Source organism: Triplophysa rosa, linkage group LG5 (genome assembly GCF_024868665.1).
Source record: "Triplophysa rosa linkage group LG5, Trosa_1v2, whole genome shotgun sequence".
In the NCBI taxonomy this organism is placed as follows: Eukaryota; Metazoa; Chordata; class Actinopteri; order Cypriniformes; family Nemacheilidae; genus Triplophysa; species Triplophysa rosa.
Window position 1 is genome coordinate 20,221,824 of NC_079894.1, and position 19,954 is coordinate 20,241,777.

General features: G+C 37.1%; 3 protein-coding genes across 6 annotated transcripts; 1 reads left to right on the forward strand and 2 right to left on the reverse strand.

Moving 5' to 3' along the window:
- Positions 1-7,698: 7,698 nt before the first annotated feature.
- si:dkey-97a13.12 (uncharacterized) lies at positions 7,699-9,819 on the reverse strand. 3 transcript variants are annotated; one of them, XM_057333497.1, is made up of 5 exons: positions 9,262-9,819; positions 9,134-9,174; positions 8,858-9,016; positions 8,176-8,255; positions 7,699-8,094 (listed from the first exon to the last, which is right to left on the reverse strand). In XM_057333497.1, the coding sequence occupies exons 1-5, from the start codon at positions 9,326-9,328 to the stop codon at positions 7,941-7,943; spliced, it is 501 nt and encodes a 166-aa protein (XP_057189480.1). In that variant the 5' UTR covers positions 9,329-9,819; the 3' UTR covers positions 7,699-7,940. The 3 variants fall into 3 exon arrangements, with proteins under 3 accessions (XP_057189480.1, XP_057189483.1, XP_057189481.1); XM_057333500.1 differs by having other exon boundaries at positions 7,699-8,099; XM_057333498.1 differs by lacking the exon at positions 9,134-9,174.
- A 516-nt stretch (positions 9,820-10,335) lies between these two features.
- On the reverse strand, positions 10,336-16,494 carry adhfe1 (alcohol dehydrogenase iron containing 1). Of its 2 annotated transcripts, none has more exons than XM_057333474.1 (14): positions 16,388-16,494; positions 16,104-16,153; positions 15,987-16,039; positions 15,652-15,705; positions 14,916-15,070; positions 14,571-14,767; positions 14,391-14,468; positions 14,032-14,137; positions 13,649-13,801; positions 13,297-13,395; positions 12,788-12,866; positions 12,577-12,673; positions 12,178-12,335; positions 10,336-12,022 (listed from the first exon to the last, which is right to left on the reverse strand). In XM_057333474.1, exons 1-14 carry the CDS (start codon positions 16,438-16,440, stop codon positions 11,939-11,941), a joined length of 1,416 nt encoding a protein of 471 aa, XP_057189457.1. In that variant the 5' UTR covers positions 16,441-16,494; the 3' UTR covers positions 10,336-11,938. The 2 variants fall into 2 exon arrangements, with proteins under 2 accessions (XP_057189457.1, XP_057189458.1); XM_057333475.1 differs by having other exon boundaries at positions 10,337-12,022; positions 15,987-16,030.
- Positions 16,495-17,468: 974 nt separating this feature from the next.
- LOC130554074 (corticoliberin) lies at positions 17,469-19,903 on the forward strand. Its single transcript, XM_057333501.1, has 2 exons — positions 17,469-18,510; positions 18,890-19,903. The coding sequence occupies exon 2, from the start codon at positions 18,901-18,903 to the stop codon at positions 19,294-19,296; it is 396 nt and encodes a 131-aa protein (XP_057189484.1). The 5' UTR covers positions 17,469-18,510; positions 18,890-18,900; the 3' UTR covers positions 19,297-19,903.
- Positions 19,904-19,954: the final 51 nt, after the last annotated feature.

Below are 19,954 nucleotides of genomic sequence, written 5' to 3' on the forward strand. Positions count from 1 at the left end.
GAAACCATGTGGTCACTGTCTTTGATTAACCCAACAAAGCAGTAAGTAAATGTAATGAAGTAATGTGCAAACATCTAAAAGGGTCAACTAAAAAAAAGAAAAACTTGTATATGACTCTTCTGAGGAATGCAAAATATTTTTTTGTGAAATGTCTCTGTGGTTTTGTGTCCGTACAATGTTAGTCAATGGACCAGAAGGTTGCCGGTTCGATTCCCAGGGCCGGCGGGTAACGACTGAGGTGCCCTTGAGCAAGGCACCTTACCCCTACTTGCTCCCCGGGCGCTGCAGTGATAGCTGCCCACTGCTCCGGGTGTACGTGTGTTCACCACTTGCTGTGCGTGTGTTCACTACTCTCTGGATGGGTTAAATGCAGAGGTCACATTTCGGGTATGGGTCACCATATCTGACTAATAGGTCACTTCACTTTCACTTCAATGTTCTTGGGACACCAATATTCTTCAAAATATCTTATTTTTTATTCTGCATAAGAAACTTATTTGGAATGATATGAGGGTGAGTAAATGGACTACTACTTTTAAAGTGATAGTTCACCCAAAAATTCTGTCATCATTTACTTACTCTTGTCATTTCAAACCTGTATGACTTTCTTCTGCAGAACACAAAAAAAGATATTTTGAATAATGTTGTTAACTGGCCCCCATTCACTTTTTTCATTGGTTTTGTGTCTATGCCAATGTTCATTGTTCAATGTTCAAATTTTCATTTTTGGGTGAAGTATCCCTTAAGGCAGCAAACGCTTTGAAGAACTCTAAAATATGTTGGTTCAATAAATAGAAATGTTTAGTGGATAGCTATAGTTCCATAAATTCAGTGTAACAGGCCTGCGGGTGACGGTGAACATCATTTAACTGTGACAAATGTATTATTGAAATACAAATCTTCAAATGACAAGTCTCAAAGCTACTTGCTAAAACTAACCTCCACAATGTCAGTCGTCTAATTTTGCGGGATTATTTTTGATTTCTGCGGCCAAATGCTTAATTTTGCAGCGGCTTTATTCAAATTTTACGACAAAAATTGCTGTTAATTTTTTTACCGATAAAAGTAAAAAATACTACTTGAATTGGCAAATAGGGTTCTTCTTTAAAACTACCACCTTTGAAAACATAATTTATGCATCTCCTATTATTAAAAGTTAGGGATGCACGATAAATTATCGGCCATATCGGTATCGGTCGATAAATGGTCATTTTTAGTGTTTAGTGCTGATAAATTATAGCCAATAAAATATTAATCATTTTCTCTAATTAAACCACTTCAGCTGCACGCTGCTCACAGTTAAAATCCAGTGCAGTAATGTCTTTCTGTCGTGATCATTCACTTACTGTTAGCAAATTAGCAAAACATTGTAAATGTAGGTACAGTATGTAGATATTTATGAATGTGTAAATTATAGGAAGAAAAGCATATTTTTTAAAGCCGATTGCTGTCTGAATGCTTTCTGTCTGGAGACATGTGGCTATTAAGAACACTTTTCTGGGTTGCTCTGGAAGAACATCTATAATTTGTTTATTAAATAAACATTATACCAGAAAAGTTTAAAAGTTAAAGAATCTTTTAACTAGTGTAAAGTAGGCTTGGAACATGATTTTCAAGGAAAAACAGAAGTAACGGTTACCTTGTTTTCTGCAGTGAATGTTTTCAAATAAAAGCAGTTGTCCACTTTTGCCTTTTGTTTCAGTCTCAGAAAATGTTATATTAATATTTAGATACTGTATATCGGCCTATTTATCGATTATCGGCTTCCAGTGTTAAATAATTATCGGTTATTGTTATCGGCCAAAATTTACCTATCAGTGCATCCCTAATTAAAAGGCATGCAGCAGATTCATACAGAAGGTCTGGAATTCTTGGCCGCTTTAAGTTTAAGTCCCGCCCAAGATGCCATTTTGACTGACAGGTCAAGCAACCAATTACGTTTCGCTTCATGTTTATGGTTGTGGAAATGTCTCTGCGATAACGTTTGAGTTTATGCCATGATGAACCTCGCATACTTTTAAGAAATCAGCGTTTAGTTGATTGTGATGAATGTTCATTGACAGCGAAATAAACATGGCAGCTTTCAGATTGCTTTATGTTGTTTCCAGGTGTGTTGTTGAAGAACGTGACACACACATCGGTGAGGCTGACTTGGCTCAAAGCCACTAACCTTAGCCTGCAACCTTTAGCCAAAAAAGCGTAACGTTAACTAACGGCTAATGCTAACGCCTTCAGCGGAACGAAGGAAAGGAGAGGCTAGTTTTTAAAAAAATAGATGGCAATGGATGTTGTTAGCAAATACAGACACTTCGATCTCCCTTCTATAGTATATATATATATATATATATTTTATTGCTTAACAAGAAGATACAAAATGCCAAATAAACAACAAGAAAAATCTTAAGAACATCCGCATAGCTCTTCTGTAGTATATGTCGCTACCCGATCCGTCCCGGAAACACGGTTTGTTCCGCGCATGCGCGAAACTGCGTCTACTTTTGGTCGAAACAGTTTTAATAAAAAAGTGTGTCCATACCGGAAATAGTTTTTGAATAAACTCTTTGTTAAAAATTGCACTTAACATCAAAAGACATTAAACACATTTACAATTTGTAATGGTTTGGAGAAACGTACGAGGGATACACAAAGAATCCTGTTAAGAGAGGAAGATAGTTTTTCTCTATTATTCTTTATGTTGCTTTTTTATTTTATTTTTTAATGCCAACGGAAATACAATATGACAAAATGTTATATGTCAGGAGTGAGAAATTGATTTTCTCATTATCTTTTAATATGTGGCACAAATTGTTACCCCAATTAAATAATTGAAAAATAAAATAAAACTTAATAGTTTTGTTAGACATTTGTTAGACACCATTTAGAAAGTGTGTGTTTTATTTATATGTTATGCTCTACATATTTAAGCATACTTTGACATATGTCTGTATTTAAGAAACACACAGAATCTTCAGAATTCATCCAATTTATTTATTTATAGATTTGTTCCTTCTATTCTAGTCATTCATTCAATCACTACCTCCCTCCCTCTCTCAGTCAAACACTCACACATCTATTCATCTACTTAAATTGCTGATTGAGGAACATTGCATTGACCTAACTGTTCTAATATCTTAACAAATGTGTCAGGACTCTGTCCTTACTATTACGAGTTCTCATGCTCACTGGACGGAGTCGTGACAGAACCACGTCTTGCGGGTTTACGTTGCGTTTTGTGTGGAGACACGTGGCTTTTGTTGTCACTTTCGCCGCGTGTCATCCTGTCTTGTCTCTCAGCCCCGCCTTCCTGTCTCCCGTAATCTTACTTTGAGTGTTAATCCCAGTCACCTGCCCGTCACCTCCCGTATGTAATTATCCTTCGTTAATTTTCCCTCATATAATGCCCCTTTGTTCTCTGTCCGTTGCCGGTTTGTTGTCTAACACGTTGTCTTTACTTCATCGTGTCTTTGTAAGAGTAAGTCTCAATGCGGTATAAGGAGGATTCTCAATTTAGAATTAAACAAGACATCCTTTATAGGACATACTGGTAGAAAAGGAAACAGGAAGTACCACGTTGCTATGACAACACATTGCACTCGCACACCTGTCAAATTATTTAAAATGATTTCTACATTATTTAAGAGGTATAAGTTGGTTTCTTTCTACCCTAAACAATGCCAAAAGAGTTAAACAAATATACAATTTTTGCCTTACTGTTTCAAAACGTTTAAAAATCACTAAACACTTGTAAACCTATTTACTACATATGCCTGCTAAGATTAAAAATACGTGGCACAAATTGTAAATTGTTAACATTTAAACACCACATATTTGCTTGAATGTGCAGATGTTGCCATTTATTCAAATAACAGACGTTGGCTGACGCAAAGAATTGTGGGTTATCTCCAGCAACGAAGGATACAGCTCATGTGTACTCTGAATTCCTGTCAAAGGAGGTCACATTTGAAGGGTGCCTCCGGAGAGTCCTACCTGATTTTATGAAACGAGACAGCCTCGATGACGTAGCAGCCTTCGAATGAGACCTCTGGAGGATGCAGCCTTACGAAATGAGACGCAGCCTATATCTGCTTGACTTTTGGAGCAGGTTTTGACGGCTTCTTCGGCCAAATTATGCGGAAAATCTGCAACAATCTCTAAATTTTGCAAATTGCCGTAAAATCTGCGGAGCTTGTTTGATTAAGCGTTAAATTCCGCGATCTTAAAATCCTGCAGGGACTGGATATCTTGCATGCTGACTGGTAACTACACTGAAAGAAACAACTTGTAGGATTAACTTACTTTAACAAGTTTTTGCATTCACCTTTGTAAAGTAAGTTTTACTCCTGAAACTAAGTAAAATCTACTCAGTTTTTTTTAGTAAATTTATTTTGAAATTATGAATAAATCTTGCTTAATTTTTTACCTATATGTAATAATAAAGTTATGTAAATCTAATTAGATTATTCTACATAAAAATTACTTAAGAATAATAAGTAAATAGAATGTGTTATTTTTGTGTAGGTCTGATTATTTTTTTAGTAAATCTAACTCAACTTTTTTAGTAAAGGTGCAATTTTTGCTCACATGTATTGTATTTATATTAAAGTAAAACAATTTCCTCATTTTATTACATTAATTTAAAATCATATAAATATATTACCATTGTTGCAGATAACAAAAACAATAATTGGACTCAACTGTATCAAAAAGAATTTATTAAACGCTTAATAAAATTATTATATATATATAATATATATTGCAGCATTAAGTTAGTTTTAAATGTAACAATAAAATGCAAAGCCATATAAAAACAATTACAAACAAACAACATCAAGAATGGTGGTTATTATCGCAAAATCATGTAACCACTGGAAGCAATCCCAAAACAGTAACAGTGCGTGTGTATTTGTGCTCTGTGCGTGTGGAGTTGTGTTTTATGCATGTGCGTGTGTGTGTGCATGCTTGCGTGTGTATATTGTGCTTTGTGCATGTGAAGTTGTGTTTTATGCATGTGGTAGTGTATGAGCCTGTGAGCGTGTCCGTTTTCTGTGTGTGTTCACTTTTTCTTGTTTAAACTTGTGTAACTTTAATGTTTTGCTTATAGTCAATATGTTTCATGTACAGCTGCTTTGTAACAATGAAAATTGTAAAAGGCGCCATATAAATAAAGTTGATTTGACTGACTTGACATGGTTTTGCAGTAATAACCACCAATGAAATCAATCCCAACACAGTATTTCTGCTTCATAGTATTATACTACATCAACATTAGCTTACCACAGTATTATTTTTCAACTGTTTATGAGCTACATCAAAGTACATGTTTTGCAAGGCCACATCAGGCAGAAAGAAATGTAAGGTCACAAGTCGATTCCTGAATTCTACCTAATAAAGTCTGCCACTCTGATGTGCTCAACTGACAGCTCTCGGTCAGTCTTCAGTACTTTTGAACTTGCCCCCTCAATTTCCTGCAATTAGAGAAAAAAAATAGTAAACCATATTGTGCTTGCATACATACACTCACAATTAAACAGTAGCTAAAAAATAAAAAGAATAAATGTGAAACATTGACCTCTTTATTATATACTTTAGTTTATTTTACCCCAATCAAATATTTTCCCTTTAGGCAAGAAAACGACACTTAATATCATAGCAGGTCATCTAAAGTATATTAATGATAGATAATCGGTGCAAGAATGAATACATGAATTACTGTACATACATAAACATGTAGAAATTACATACACGGCAGATCTATACAGATTACAGAACTTCAGATCAGACTGTAAATGTGACAGGTGCTATAAAGTAACGTTAAAAGTAACGTTAGGCCTATGTCTCTCTACACTTTCTATTTTAAAACGTTTCTTTCCAGCGTTTCAACTGGCGTGGTAAATAGCTCAGTTTTATTCACGATAAAGGACAGCTAAACCTCTGCAACACAATGCACTGCAACGTAAACGTATGTGAAGAAACATTTTGTTGCTGGAGTTGGCCAGGGACTATTTATTCCAGCGGAAGGATGGCCATTAGTGATTTTACTTCATGAGAAGCAAAGAAGGGGTTGCAGGCACGACGCGGGACATGATTTATTCATGATACAACACAGCCTCCCCTAAATTACCTTGTTTGCTTACATAGGCACAATTTAATGCTCGTTACCTGATCAAATGTATTAACGTTACTGGATAATCGATCAGCGCGTCAATGACGCTCCTGTGGCGGCAGCTGCTTTGTTTTAAATGTGAGCGGTAGACGGCTCAGTCAAGTTCAGAAACATGGCAGAATATGCCTACACGCAGGTTACTGCGCACGAGAGGAGGAGAGAGGATGCGGAAGATAAAAGTTCACACATAAAAGTTAGCCTATTGTCAATTGTCATATTAAAAAATACAAATGTGACGCCAAATATAACGTTACTGTTGCGAATCACTGCTGTTGTTCATTCACTTGTCCGAGTGAAAATAAAGAAATGCTTGTGAAAAACATTGTCGAATACTTAAAATGTCGCAAAGAACAACCTGTCTGAAAATACGACGACCTAAAGACATTGTCGCTGCAAAACAGTTCTAAATTACAGTAACATGGGCCCTAACATTAGCTAAACATATATGAACGAGAAATAATAAAAAACAACGATAATATAAAACATATAAAGACAATTAACGTTAACTTTAAAACATACCTGCTTGTGTGGATGATACCGCTCCCTCGAAACCATCCCTCAAATGGCGGGCTTCTCGTTCATGCGCATTGACGAATACTTCGATGTATAACACAAGAGTAATTCTCTGTCTAGAAAATATCAAACTAAATATAACTAAAATAAGTTGCCATTCACTTGTCTGAGAATTGTTTTTAAAGTACTTAGAAAAATATTGCGAAATGACACCAACTTGGATTGTTCAGTTGCGCTTCTAAAGATTATTAAGAAACTTAAATAAATTCTACAACGTTTTTTACGTTGTTATAAATACTTGAGTAATCCGTGTAAATGTAACAAACATTACATTTTAGTATTTACTTATCTTAATCAATACATGCGCAACTTAAATACCGCTTTAGTTTTTACCCAACATTTTCAAGTTCACACATCAACTAACTTTTTTTATGTAGAAAGACATTAGTTTTTTTAATAAAATTTACTACCCCCAAAAAATCATTTTTTTTCAGTGTACAGCATTTTGGCCTTGCTCAAATACATGATACAATAAGCTATGATGTGAAAAGCCTGTTCACCATAACTGTATCTTACATTGCTGCACAGCACCTAAAAACATAAGGTCTTTTTTGTAAGGTCTTTATCTCTGAAGACAACGTTATGTATATTATATTGCATTTCTGTCAAACGATTCTCCAAGAAATTACACATTGGACCTTTAACAATAGTAAAGCCTCTGATGCCTTACAGCATATACATTGAATAGTTCCTTATGTAATAAGCCAAATTTGGAGACCTATACATACACTGTACTTAAAACACAAGTACTGTGTTGTTACTTTTTGTGTGGGGATTATGACTTGAATTGGTGTGTGCGTGTGCGCGTGGAGGGGGAGGTCAATAATAAATAAAATGACAATTTTAAGACGTCCAGATCATTAGATGACTTGCATTGCTTAGATGACTTAGATTAAACACACTTTTAAACAAACTTTTTAATGAAAATCATTTGTTTACATTATTTACATATACATGTGGGTTTGCTCAGTAAGGTAAAAGGTAAACAATCTGGACACTGGTTGCAGGTTCAGTCACAAAAAACGGCATATTGCAGGTGCATGCTTAAAATGAAACCATTCTGTTGCACAAATAATTCTTTATGTTAAAAGGTTCTACAGACTAAAAACGCTAAACTAAACAAAAAATGGTTCTTCTATGGCATCACTGCAAAGGTGGAGTTAAGAGCAAATGGAGAGGTGGAGCTTGGAGTTGTGGGGCAGAGTCAATCAGGATGAAAGGCAGGATTGATGGAGCCAGTATGTATGGTATGTCCTTCACTGCGTCGACGGGGGCGAGTGAGCAGCCGCTGAAGTAATCGGGGTGAGCCAGGCACTCCTGATAATGATGCCCGCCGTGGCAGTTTCAGAGAGCGTCTTCTGCACTAACAAATACCAGTTCAGAAACAGTATCAGAGTTGCATCTGTTACAATAAAAGCAAATTAACAACATGAACTTACCCCGTGCAGCCACGACGGTCATTAGACGACTCTTGTATGGAGCTCTGTGTAGTTACGATAAGCCGCAGAGGATTTTGTTTCTACACACAAACAACAGAAATAAATGAAACTACATGGCCACATACTTAGGACACTATGGCCCGGTTTCAAAGACAAGCCTTAAGGCTAGTCCCAGACTAAAATGAATGTTTGACCTGTCATATAACTTGCCCAGAAATATCTTGTGAATATCTTGAAATAATATGTTAGTGCCATTGTTTTGTCTCAAGATGCACACCAGTAATGTATTCTTCTAAGGCATTTTTGTAAAAGCAACATAAATATCTTAATTCAACTAAGGCATAGTCCTGGCTTAAGCTAAGCCGTGTCTGTGAAACCGGGCCTATATGTTTTATAAACTGCCTTTATTTCAGCATGACTTATTATTAACTTTTAACTATTATTAACAAATGTATAATTTCCAGCAAACAGCCATAAAGGCCAGACATGAATCTCATTGTTCTTTAAGGAAAAATTGGAACGCTGACTGCATGCCAGGTCGCCAACATTGTTACCCAATACTAATTTCTGAACAGAGTCCAATCACCACAGTTTAACTCATTAAATGTTCGCACATGGGTATCCAGGTGTCTACTTATATTGTGTAATCTTTGAATTGTTTTCTTTCTGTGCCTGTGTGTACCTTTTCGAGGCATGTGGTGGGCAGGTATCCCTCTCGTCCATTCGGCTGTCGTACGTAACACCAGTCAGCATCTTCCCGATACAGCAGTATCACAACTTCACCGGCACAGACAGACGCCTCGTCTTCGTATTCTGCACTGTATCCTGTCACCACAACCACCTCACAACACAACACATGCACTTCACCATCATCACCTGCACCATAAGCTCTATAAGATCAAATACATCTGCAGCTCCAATAAGAAAACAGCTTGTGTGTGTGTTTGTGTGAAGATACCATTTCTCCTTGATGCTTGAAATTCACACTCTTCCGACAAACTGAAACCAATTGTGCAACATCCAATTACACAAAACCCAGTTTTGTTCTTATGCTTTGCAAATGACTCACAGAACAAGACCACTAACCTTGAGGAGACAGCACAGTGGTGAATACTTCAAACTCTTCATGACTCTGGGTGTAGATTTGCTGCATGTTGAGGTCGAATGACACAAATACAAAAGGCCGACGCACACTTTATCTGTTCATTTAGATTCAGTGATACTGCTGTGCTCTCTCTCTTCTTTAAGTAGTCTCTCTCTCTCTCTCTTGCTCTCTCAAACGCACACATCAGTGTTTCGATTGATGCTTTTCTGGGAAAGTAAAGTACTCTTAAGCCTGTTTAAGTCTGCTCCACGTGAGTGTTTACCAGCTGCGGTTCACGTCTCTGTTCAGCCAATCACGCACTTCTAGGAGCCAACACTTTCATCAGCCACTCCCGCTTTCAGAAGCCAAGGTTTAATCAGCCAATCACATACCTCTTGGGGCCAAAACAGGTCAATGACATGCTTCCAAACTCCAAACACTTGATTTACTTTAACCATTCACACTTATGTCACTACACTTTCACCAGCACCAGGTCAGATCCCTGCATAATTTTGAATATTTGTTAATCCTGAATACCACAACCTTATAAATGTTGACAATTTCCATCCATCCGCAATCTGAATTATTGCTCATCTCAAAACAAATGACAAAAATATTTACGCAAGTCTTCAACTAATCTGTCAATCAATAACCTGTAGGCTACACCTCCATTCATGTAAATGTTTGTTTCCTTGGTTCAGTTTAAACAAAATTCATTTGTGTAGAGTTCAGTCATTTTCTTACCGGTGTTTTTTTTCTTCACATTTATAAAGACATGTAAATGTAGCATGCGTATGTACATAAATATATGTATAATTTATATAATTGATGAAAGAAAGGTAACACTTTGCAATGAGGTTGTATTTGTTAACAATTAGTTAATGCATTAGCTAACATGAACTAACAATGAACAATACTTTTACAGCATTTATTTATGTTAATTTCAGCATTTACTAAAATATGTTTAAATTCCAAAGTATCTGTTAACATTAAATGTACCAACTAACAGGAATAAACGTATTGACATTTAATAGCAGATTAAGAAATGCTGAAAAACGATCCTTTTCATTGTTAGTTCATGCATTTACTAATATAAACAAATACCTAAATTAAAAACCTTATTGTAAATTGTTACCAAGAAAAATTATCTCAAGTTTTTCCATTTCTGATAACAATTTTACAACAGTTGTCTGCAAGTAACACAGCACCCTGACTTGAACATGAAAGCTTAAATAGGGATTTGAAAAGTACCAAAGGAGAAACTTTAATGTTGAGCACTAGATTAAAATTAAACCAGACTAAATCTAATATAGTCAATAGACTTAATCAGATTAATGAGATTTCAAATCAACCAAATTTGTGCTGATCAGTCACAAGTGTACATTTTGTTTACAGCATATCATATTCTTACTGTACTGATGAATCTCGAATGAAACACAAGAACATGTGCATCATTTAAAAGTACAGTATCTGACAATACAGTTTCTGAATTGTATTTAAAACTCAATGCTTGTCTCGTTGTGAACATGACGTCACACTAAACGGATTAAAGGTCAGTGCACTTAGATCAGTGTTAGGGATGCACCGAATCTAACATTCTTGGCCGAAGCCGAAGCCGAACATGATGTGAAACACTTGGCCGAAGGCCGAATAATACCGAACACCGAATATGGTTTTTGCATTTCTTCTATTTATTAAGCTATTTTTTCACTATTGCACAAACTGAATAGTCAAAATTTGCTTTTAAAAATTTGTCTTGCTTTTCAATAAAATACAATACAACTTAATATAAAATTGAGCAAAACAAAATACATTAAAACAAAAAATTTAATAGCCTATATTAATTAGGCCTATAACTGACTGGTAAAAGAATGTAATGTAAGTTACTCTGTACCCCTACAACAAAACACTTCATTAAAAAGTGTCATTCCACATTAGGCCTATAAACTAAAAATACGAATAAACTAAAACTGTTGGATTATTATAGGCTACGTTGCAAAATGATTGTAAGAAAAAAAAACATCGAACGCAAGCTATTCTGACTGATGCTGACTGACAACCATATCAGTTCACGTCTCTCCTGCAAACTCCGCCCACAAAAGCTGACTGTTCTCTGGTGCACTCGTGGCCGGGATGCACAGAACATACTTTGACAAGTTGTTTAGTACAGGGAACTGTGTGCGCGCGACCACTGTATGATGTCAAAGGATGTCGCGAGCGGCGGGGCTACTGTCAGACAGCCCGCTCCCGTCTGAAATAGCCACAAGTTACCGACCGGTAAAGACGCTTTCATTCGGAAATTTACTTCCGTGCGGCAAGTCCCGTGCTTTGTCTTTCTCTGACACCTTAAAATGCTCCACACACACACTGCCAAAATGTTTGCGGCATTAATAAAGCGCACGTCTCTCTCTCTCTCTCTCTCTCTGCGCTGGTTGCTAGTTGATCGTTTCTCGAGTCATGTTCGGTAAAATTATTCGGCCATTTCACATATTCGGCCGAATACCGAACATGCGTTTTTTGCTATTTTCGGCCGAATATATTCGGTGGCCGAACATTCGGTGCATCCCTAATCAGTGTCTTTGCTTACATAATAAAATTAGCACAGCTAATTAGAGTCTGCGCTTCTGAGAAACCTGTGAGTGTGTTTTCAGTTCAGTGCTATAATGTCCTTCAGGATGCTCAATAGAGCTTCATGGAGGCAGCAAACAGATCAGACAAATCCTCTTCACTGTGAGCTCTAGGGGACAGTTTAGTGACCCTCTCCTGCAAAACACACACAAGCAATTCATCATTAAGGATTTTAACTTTTTCACAAGTTTTATTCTCTGTCAGAAAGGTTGCTTGAATAAATTTTGATGAGGCAGAATTTCTGATCTCAGTATGGCTTTTATGTTAGTGCAACGATGTGATTGGCTGACCTGAGGGATAGTGCCCTTCACTAAAGATGGAATGTCCTCTTCAGTGTAGCCAATGGCAGACAAGCCGTCCTCCACATCCAGGTCATATAAAAACATTCTAAGAGTGTCAGCCAATAAACGGCCGGCGTCTTCTTTCTTAACGTTAGTCACATCAGGACCTTTAAAAACACAAATAACATCACACAGTCTATAATCTATCAATGCAAACTGAATTAGAGCAGATCAAAAACTGTAAGACTGCTTTACACATTACAGGTTTTACTTTATTTACATAAACATTACAATTAAACAAAAAAGTACCAATTTCAGTGCATTATTTTACAATATTTTAGAATCTGATTCTTAAAGCAGTGACTGAGACACTCTGGGAGACATTTAAACATGTGTGCAATGTGTTACCTAGTATCTGTGCTGCCTCCAGGTGGCGCTCTGGGCACATGCTGGCAGTAAAGGCAAAAACAGCAGGAGATGTGAGAACTACAGACAGTCCATGAGGCTGAAGAAAAAAGAAGAAATTATTTTATAATATAGTATCTCTCAATACTGTAAGATCTAGAATCACTGTTGTCAAATGCATTATTTTTTATCATGTAGTGCAGAATATATTCACCACTATAGGATGGTTTACATTGTAGCCTTTGGCTCTATGAGTTTTGACATTCCCGGCAATAGGGTATGACATTCCATGACTTATGAAATAAAATGACAAGATATAATTAGTAAAAAAAAAACAGTTCTATAATGGAAAATAATGGTCACCTAATGGACATTACATTACAGAACAGAACAGAATCAAATCTTTATTGTCACTGTTCATTGTACAACGAAACTGCAATCCATCGAAAAAATAAATAACCAAAAAGAGCTGTAGGTAGGTAATAAGTAATACACACAATAAGTTAAAACATTTATGTTTCCTAAAACAGTTGTTCCCTAGACTCTCACAGTACTGATTTCGGTGCACCTGCGCTCTCTGATACGCATAAGTGGAGAAACACAATAAATTATCACAGTGTAGAACTAGCGGTTTCATTAGCAACTCATGAGCTCGCTTGTGATTTGATGCTCACAAACTCATTACCAGAATGGATGCTAATTTAATGAGTTCTGTTTAATTACCATAAATGGACTCCAGCATTGCCAAAACCAATTCCTGCGAACACACTGGCCAGGTGCATGCTGGACCGAGCCTCCACATCTTCTGGGTCACGCACCGCCCTGCAACAAACATTTGCGTTCATATCTCAATATTATATTGAATATTTTCATTGCTAAAATACTTTCTTCTTCTATCCCATGTCATAGTGAGTAAACATCTACATAATTAGGCTCTGTGGCTCTATTAAATTATTGTTTGAGTATCCCAATTTGAAATATCCCTGTTTGCATTTTGGACAAAGATGCTCTTAAAAACACACCGATAGCATTCATAAAAAAAACAATTTCTTCCATACTCAAACAAGAAACATACCGTTTCAAGTATTTGGCAACAATCTTGAGAGCGTGTCTTGCCCATACATCACTGATTGGATTACTACCCTGGTAGGCAGGGCGATTCAGGGGGTTGGGTGGGCACGGACTCCTTTGGTTGTAAGGCAACGCAGTAAAAGACTCTAGTGCATGACTAAGAAGAGAATTACACATAATAAACATATTAGATGTATCAACAAAGAAATATTTAAGTGAAAAAAGCATTGGAGAGGTACATAAAAATGGCTACACACGAGACATTATTTTCCAAATTAATTTAATTTAAGAAAATATTAGCACTTGTAGATATAACGTCATGAAAATACAAAATAACATAGCACAAAATGATTCTTAAACCATTCTGAAAAAAGTCTAAACACACACCAGAGCACATCGAACCCGCTGTTAGCTGCCACTCGGGACGGCATGTGAAGAGTGTGCAATGGATCCACCATACCCAACGTGGGCTTTATTGCTCGACTCGCTATGCCTGAAAACACAACATAAATGGGTTTCAGTTAGATAAAAATGCACTAAAGGCACGGACATAATTCTACTCCACAACACTTATGCAACAAATACGCACAGTGAATTATTTCAAAACTCAACACAACAGACTTTGACCCCTCCTTCTAACACAAAGTCTGAACTTAACCCAATCTCAATTTACGCCTAAACTCACCAGCCTCTTTATTAATAAATGCAGAGAACAGTGATGAAATAAGTAAAATATTTATGCAAACCAGTTTTAGCCTTCATGTCTTCCAAATCAAAGATGGCCACTCCTGTGGTTTCACTGCCTGTACCAGCTGTGGTGGGAACTTACACAGGCAAAGACAAACAGACACACATAAAAAACAATATAATAATATAGAAGAGTGTATGTAAAACAAACCAGAGACAAGGAGAGTTTTTGCCTGTACCAGCGATAAGGGGCTGCAATGTCCCTGTAATAGGTTTTCCTTTTCCAATTGGTGCATTTACAAAGTCCAGAAATTCTGCGTCTGGGTGAGATGCATACAGGTTGGCGGCTTTACAGGTGTCAATCACAGAGCCCCCTCCCACAGCAACATACGCATCAAAATGTCCCTTTTTGGCAAAAGCAATCGCTTCTTTAAAACTGTGAAAAGTCAGAGCAATTTAATTTACACAATCCTGTTTTTAATCAGAAAAAACGTCTATAAAGATGAGCTGACACACAGTCAACACTTCAACACAATCACAGGGTCAAGGTCAAGCAGTGTGCGTTCCATCTCTGATGGTTTCACCTTTTGTCTGTTGGTTCTACTCTCACATCCTCAAAGATCTGATATTTCACTCCAAGCGTTGTCATTGAATCCAGCACTGCTACGACAGGTGGCAGGCGGGCCAGATTTCTGTCCGTCATCAGACACACGTTACGAGCCCCCATATTCTGCAAATCCTGATTTAAAAAATCACAATCAGACAAATCCAACTAGCCAATGAAGAAGTTACAGTACAACTGAAATAACTTTGAACAAACTTCACAATGACCAATAACAGAGACTAAACATTTGTGACCCTGGATCACAAAACCAGTCTTAAGTAGCACGGGAACGTTTTTAGAAAAAGACAGAAATACATTGCATGGGTCAAAATTATCGATTTTTCTTTTATGCCCCAAATCATTAGGATATTAAGTAAAGATCATGTTACACGAAGATATTTTGTAAATTTTCTACCCTAAATATATACAAACTTTATTTTTATGAGTGGATGGCCTGTTGCAGTGCCTCTGATTAACAACTTCAAAGGTAATTTTCTCAATATTTCGATTTTTTTGCATCCTCAGATTCCAGTTTTAAACCGTTGTATCTCGGCCAGATATTGTCTGATCCTGACAACCCATACATCAGTAAAGCTTAATTATTCCGATTTCAAATTATGTAAAAATCTCAATTTCGAAAAATTACTCATAAGACTGGTTTTGTTGTCCAGGGTCACATTTCATTTTTTGGCAATCATACGGATTAAATATATCACCATGCCAATTTCTCTGGTCACTCCTGCCCCATATCTGATATTCGAACATGCCATCTAAAAAAATATATATATATATAAAATACAATAGTAATGTAAACTATAAACGGTGATGTAACTCTTATGACCTATATGTATAACTACTTAAACATACTAAATTTAATTATAAATTTAATTTGATATCAATAACATTTGATTGATTCTATTACTTGAATGGCTCATTTATTCAAACAATGTTACTATAAATGATTATAAATGATAGCTTGAGTATAACTAGTTAAAAAGTGTTTACGGTAAAACTATAAATAAACTGTTTATATACGGTTTTGGACTCTTACTTCAAACGCGTAGTCCGTTTTCCGGTCACACGTATGATGCTCACCTGCAGAAACTTCACACATACGCTCACGTGACAAAGTTCATTTATTTTGAGAAAAATATTAACCGAATCTTACCTCGACGATGAATGTTTGAATACGCTTGAGAATGAGCGGGACATCTGCATCTACAAGACATTTTGGGAGCTAACATTATTTTGCTGATATACCGTTATGTTGTATGTATGTCTTTTAACTATATTGGGTGCCCTTTTGGGTCGGTCGGTTGGGTTGAGGGTTTGTTTACACTCTCAGGACACTTATACAGTCAGTACATTTACTAGCTGTATATATATCAAAGTGCATCGACTAAATACAATCTTTAATACGCGGATAGTGTAAGGTGAAATATTTAAACTTACGCCGCGCTCGCTAACTGGCGCATTAAGTGAGCGACTCTCTCTCCGCCTGCCATGATTTCTGCACGACCCACTCCAATGGCGCGTTGAACCCTCAACCCCTGTATGAACTGGACATCCCGCCACCTGCTGACAGGTATGCGCTCATGACTCTTTCTGTGTTTGAGTCATAGAGACGTACATATCCATGTACCTTTCTATTTTACCATGTGTTTACCAAAACTCTTTGAACCTTGAAGGAGAAAGAGAGAGAGGTTTGTGTATATTTGTGAGGAACAACATGTTTTAAATATCTACTTGTTGTTACATGTAAAAAAATGATTTGACACGGTCCATTATCAAGTTTTATTCATGTTTTGCTGTTGTGCAATTCCAGTGTTGTGGATGTCAAGTCAAAACTTGAAATAGGAACTCTCAGAGAATGTATTACAAATATATTGAATTATTTTCCTAAACCCTTGCTGAGTCAGAAAAAATGCAGGAGTCTATGCATATTTTAAAAAAGGTACACAAAGAACACAATTTTTAGAGACGACATGCAATTCTGTGAATTAAAATGAGCAGCAATAATACCCAACAATTGGAGAATGTATATTGCTTTTTACAGAATATATAGCTAATTATTATGTTTTATGTGCCCATTTTATGGACCGTTATATGACACTTTTGAAAGCAGCACTTACATGACTGTAAAAAATGAGGCTTTTAAAAAATGTTCTGAAAACTCTGTGACCTCACATGTGTATTTAAGTGTGTTTTATCAGTATGGTGAAAGCCTTCTTTTGTTGTCTGGTTGACTTTTGCAGGGACTTGCCCTGTACAACGGATTTGTGGGAAAGTTGGAGTAGCAGATAAAGCCCCGGTTTCACAGACAAGGTTTAGGACTAGTCCCAGACTAAAGTTAATTTTGAGCTATCCTAACTGAAAATAACTTGCCCAGACATATCTTAAAATATGTCAGTGCCATTGTTTTGTCTCAAGATGAACATCAGTAATGGTTTCTTATAAGGCATTTTAATAAAAGCGACTTAAATAGCCTAAATTAACTGATAGTCCTGGCTTAGGCTAAGCCTTGTCTGAACCAGACTAATAAGTATTAGCCTAATATAATGAACAACATAACTACGATGATTGTAATTGTTTTTTATTGATGTTCTTCAAAGCATGCCCCTGCTATTGTCATAGTATGCTAAATGAGTTTTGTGCATGTATATTATAAATATGGTGTATTCTGGTACATGTCGAACAAATAAAAACAATACAACGCACTGGTCTGAAATCTAACTCCTAAACATTTTAGATTTATTTGGTCATCACATGCATATTTCTCTCTACTGACCGATTTATACTGATGTACCATCTTTGCGTCTGACATTGAATATTCAGGTACGGCTGTGTATGATTTGTTGTAAGAGTTGGTGTAGATATTGCCTAATCTGATGTAGATACAATGATAAAGGTCAGACATGTTGACACGTGTGAAATGCTTGGATGTTGGCCTATGTCCCGCACTGTTTGCGACAGAGTTATCTATCAGTACATATTTTAAGCACAGCAATAATCAAATGTGGATGAACGAAGTTCCAAGTTTACTAGCAGACACAAGCACCAGCTCTGTCTTGGGTACAAACATGAATACATTTGAATACATTTGTTTATTCAATGTAATATGTCCATCTTGGTGATTATTTTAATAGGCTAAAGTGTAGGCAAACTGATTCCACGTTGGAGGACTAGCGGTGCCAACAGTTTGAGCAGATGGTGATGCGCTTCTTTAAGCGCAACCCAGTACGTCATCAGCTTGCTCTCTCAATTACCGGCACTTGATTCAGATTCATTAACACACATTAAAAAAATTAATCTACAACGTGAAACCAAACACACAATGTGGAGTGTGAGAGCAATTTTATTGCATTTTCATGTCGGACTTCCTCGACCCACACATAGCAATTTATTTCGTGACTCATTCTGGTCCCCCGTCACACAAATATACTGTTCGCGCATGTGCATCATGTCATATAAATATAGCCAAACGGGGCTCGCGCTCCAACGACAGCCCAAGAAAGGTGCGACTGCGCGCGCTTAATTGCGGACGAACCGTGAAAATATTTGATACCCTCACTGAGGTGAGAAAAAACTTTCAACATAATTTTAGTTTTAGTATATGATGAGAGAGAGTTTTTTTACATTTAGCTATTTTGAAATAATTGAATAACTTGAATCAGGTTTTAAAAAGTTTACTGTGACCATAGTGCAGACTAAATACAGGATCTAAAAGTCATGCATGTATTTGCACAAAAAATTTGTTGTGCTTCGTATTTAAAGGCGGGGAATTAATTCTAAAATAAAAAACAGCATTTTAAAATAGTTTTGGACTTTAAAAATAACTGGCAGGCTAAAGAATTGTTTTATTAAATATAATTGTGGTATACTTTACGTATATAAATTAGACAATTGTGCAACTTCTTTGTTTATCTAGCCATGTTTTATTTCACGTTTATCCAGAATTTCCCTCAATGAAGCTGCACGTGCTGCTCGTGTCTGTCGGTGTTTTCCTCTCGCGCTCCGAGTCCGCTCCTTGGCACGCGTTCACGCAACTGCCGGTTCTGATGCGCTTAGGAGAGGAATATTTCGTCAGGTTGGACAACGGCGTGCCCGACCTGAGATCACCGCTACGCACCGAGGCGCTTCAGCTGCAGCTTACGCAGAGGCTGTTAGGAGGTATGGTCGGTAGTGTCGTTAACAGGATTCCGAACAGCCTAGGGGAGCGCGATCGCCGGTCCGAGCATCCGCCCATCTCGTTGGATCTGACTTTCCACCTGTTGCGCGAGGTGCTGCAGATGGCACGAGCCGAACAACTTGCCCTGCGGGCTAGCAACAACCGCAAAATGATGGACTTTTTCGGGAAATAACACATATAAGTATTATTATCTACGGTGACCGGGAGGGGACATGTTCGTTTCACTTAGTTTTGTCGTGGCCACGATATATTACCTCGTGGGAACGTGATATGTTGTGGCCACGAGATGTTACCTCGTGGGAACGCGATATGTTGTGGCAACGAGATCAGCTTGTTGAGGGAACGACATCCTTTCTCGTGGCCACGACTTTGTATGTATTTCTACATTTTGTTTTGAACTATACCATATGAAATGACTTTTTCCATTTGAGTACTCAGAAAGGTGCTATATAAATGTAACATTTATACGCATTTAAGTCGTTTCACAAGATAAGGATGTCGTTCCCTCAACATACTAAGTCATGGCCACAAGATAAGAAAGTCGTTCCTTCAACATACGAAGTCATGGCCACGAGATAAGGATGTCGTTCCCTCAAAATACAAAGTCGTGGCCATGAGAAAGGATGTTGTTCCCTCAACTTAGGATCTTGAGGGAACGACTTCACATCACGTGGCCACAACATAAGGATGTCGTTACCTCAATAAGATGATCTCGTTGCCACAACATAATATTGCGTTCCCACAAGATAATATCTTGTGGCCACAACATATTATCATGTTCCCACGAGGTAATATCTTGTGGCCACGACAAAACTAAGTGAAACGAGCAT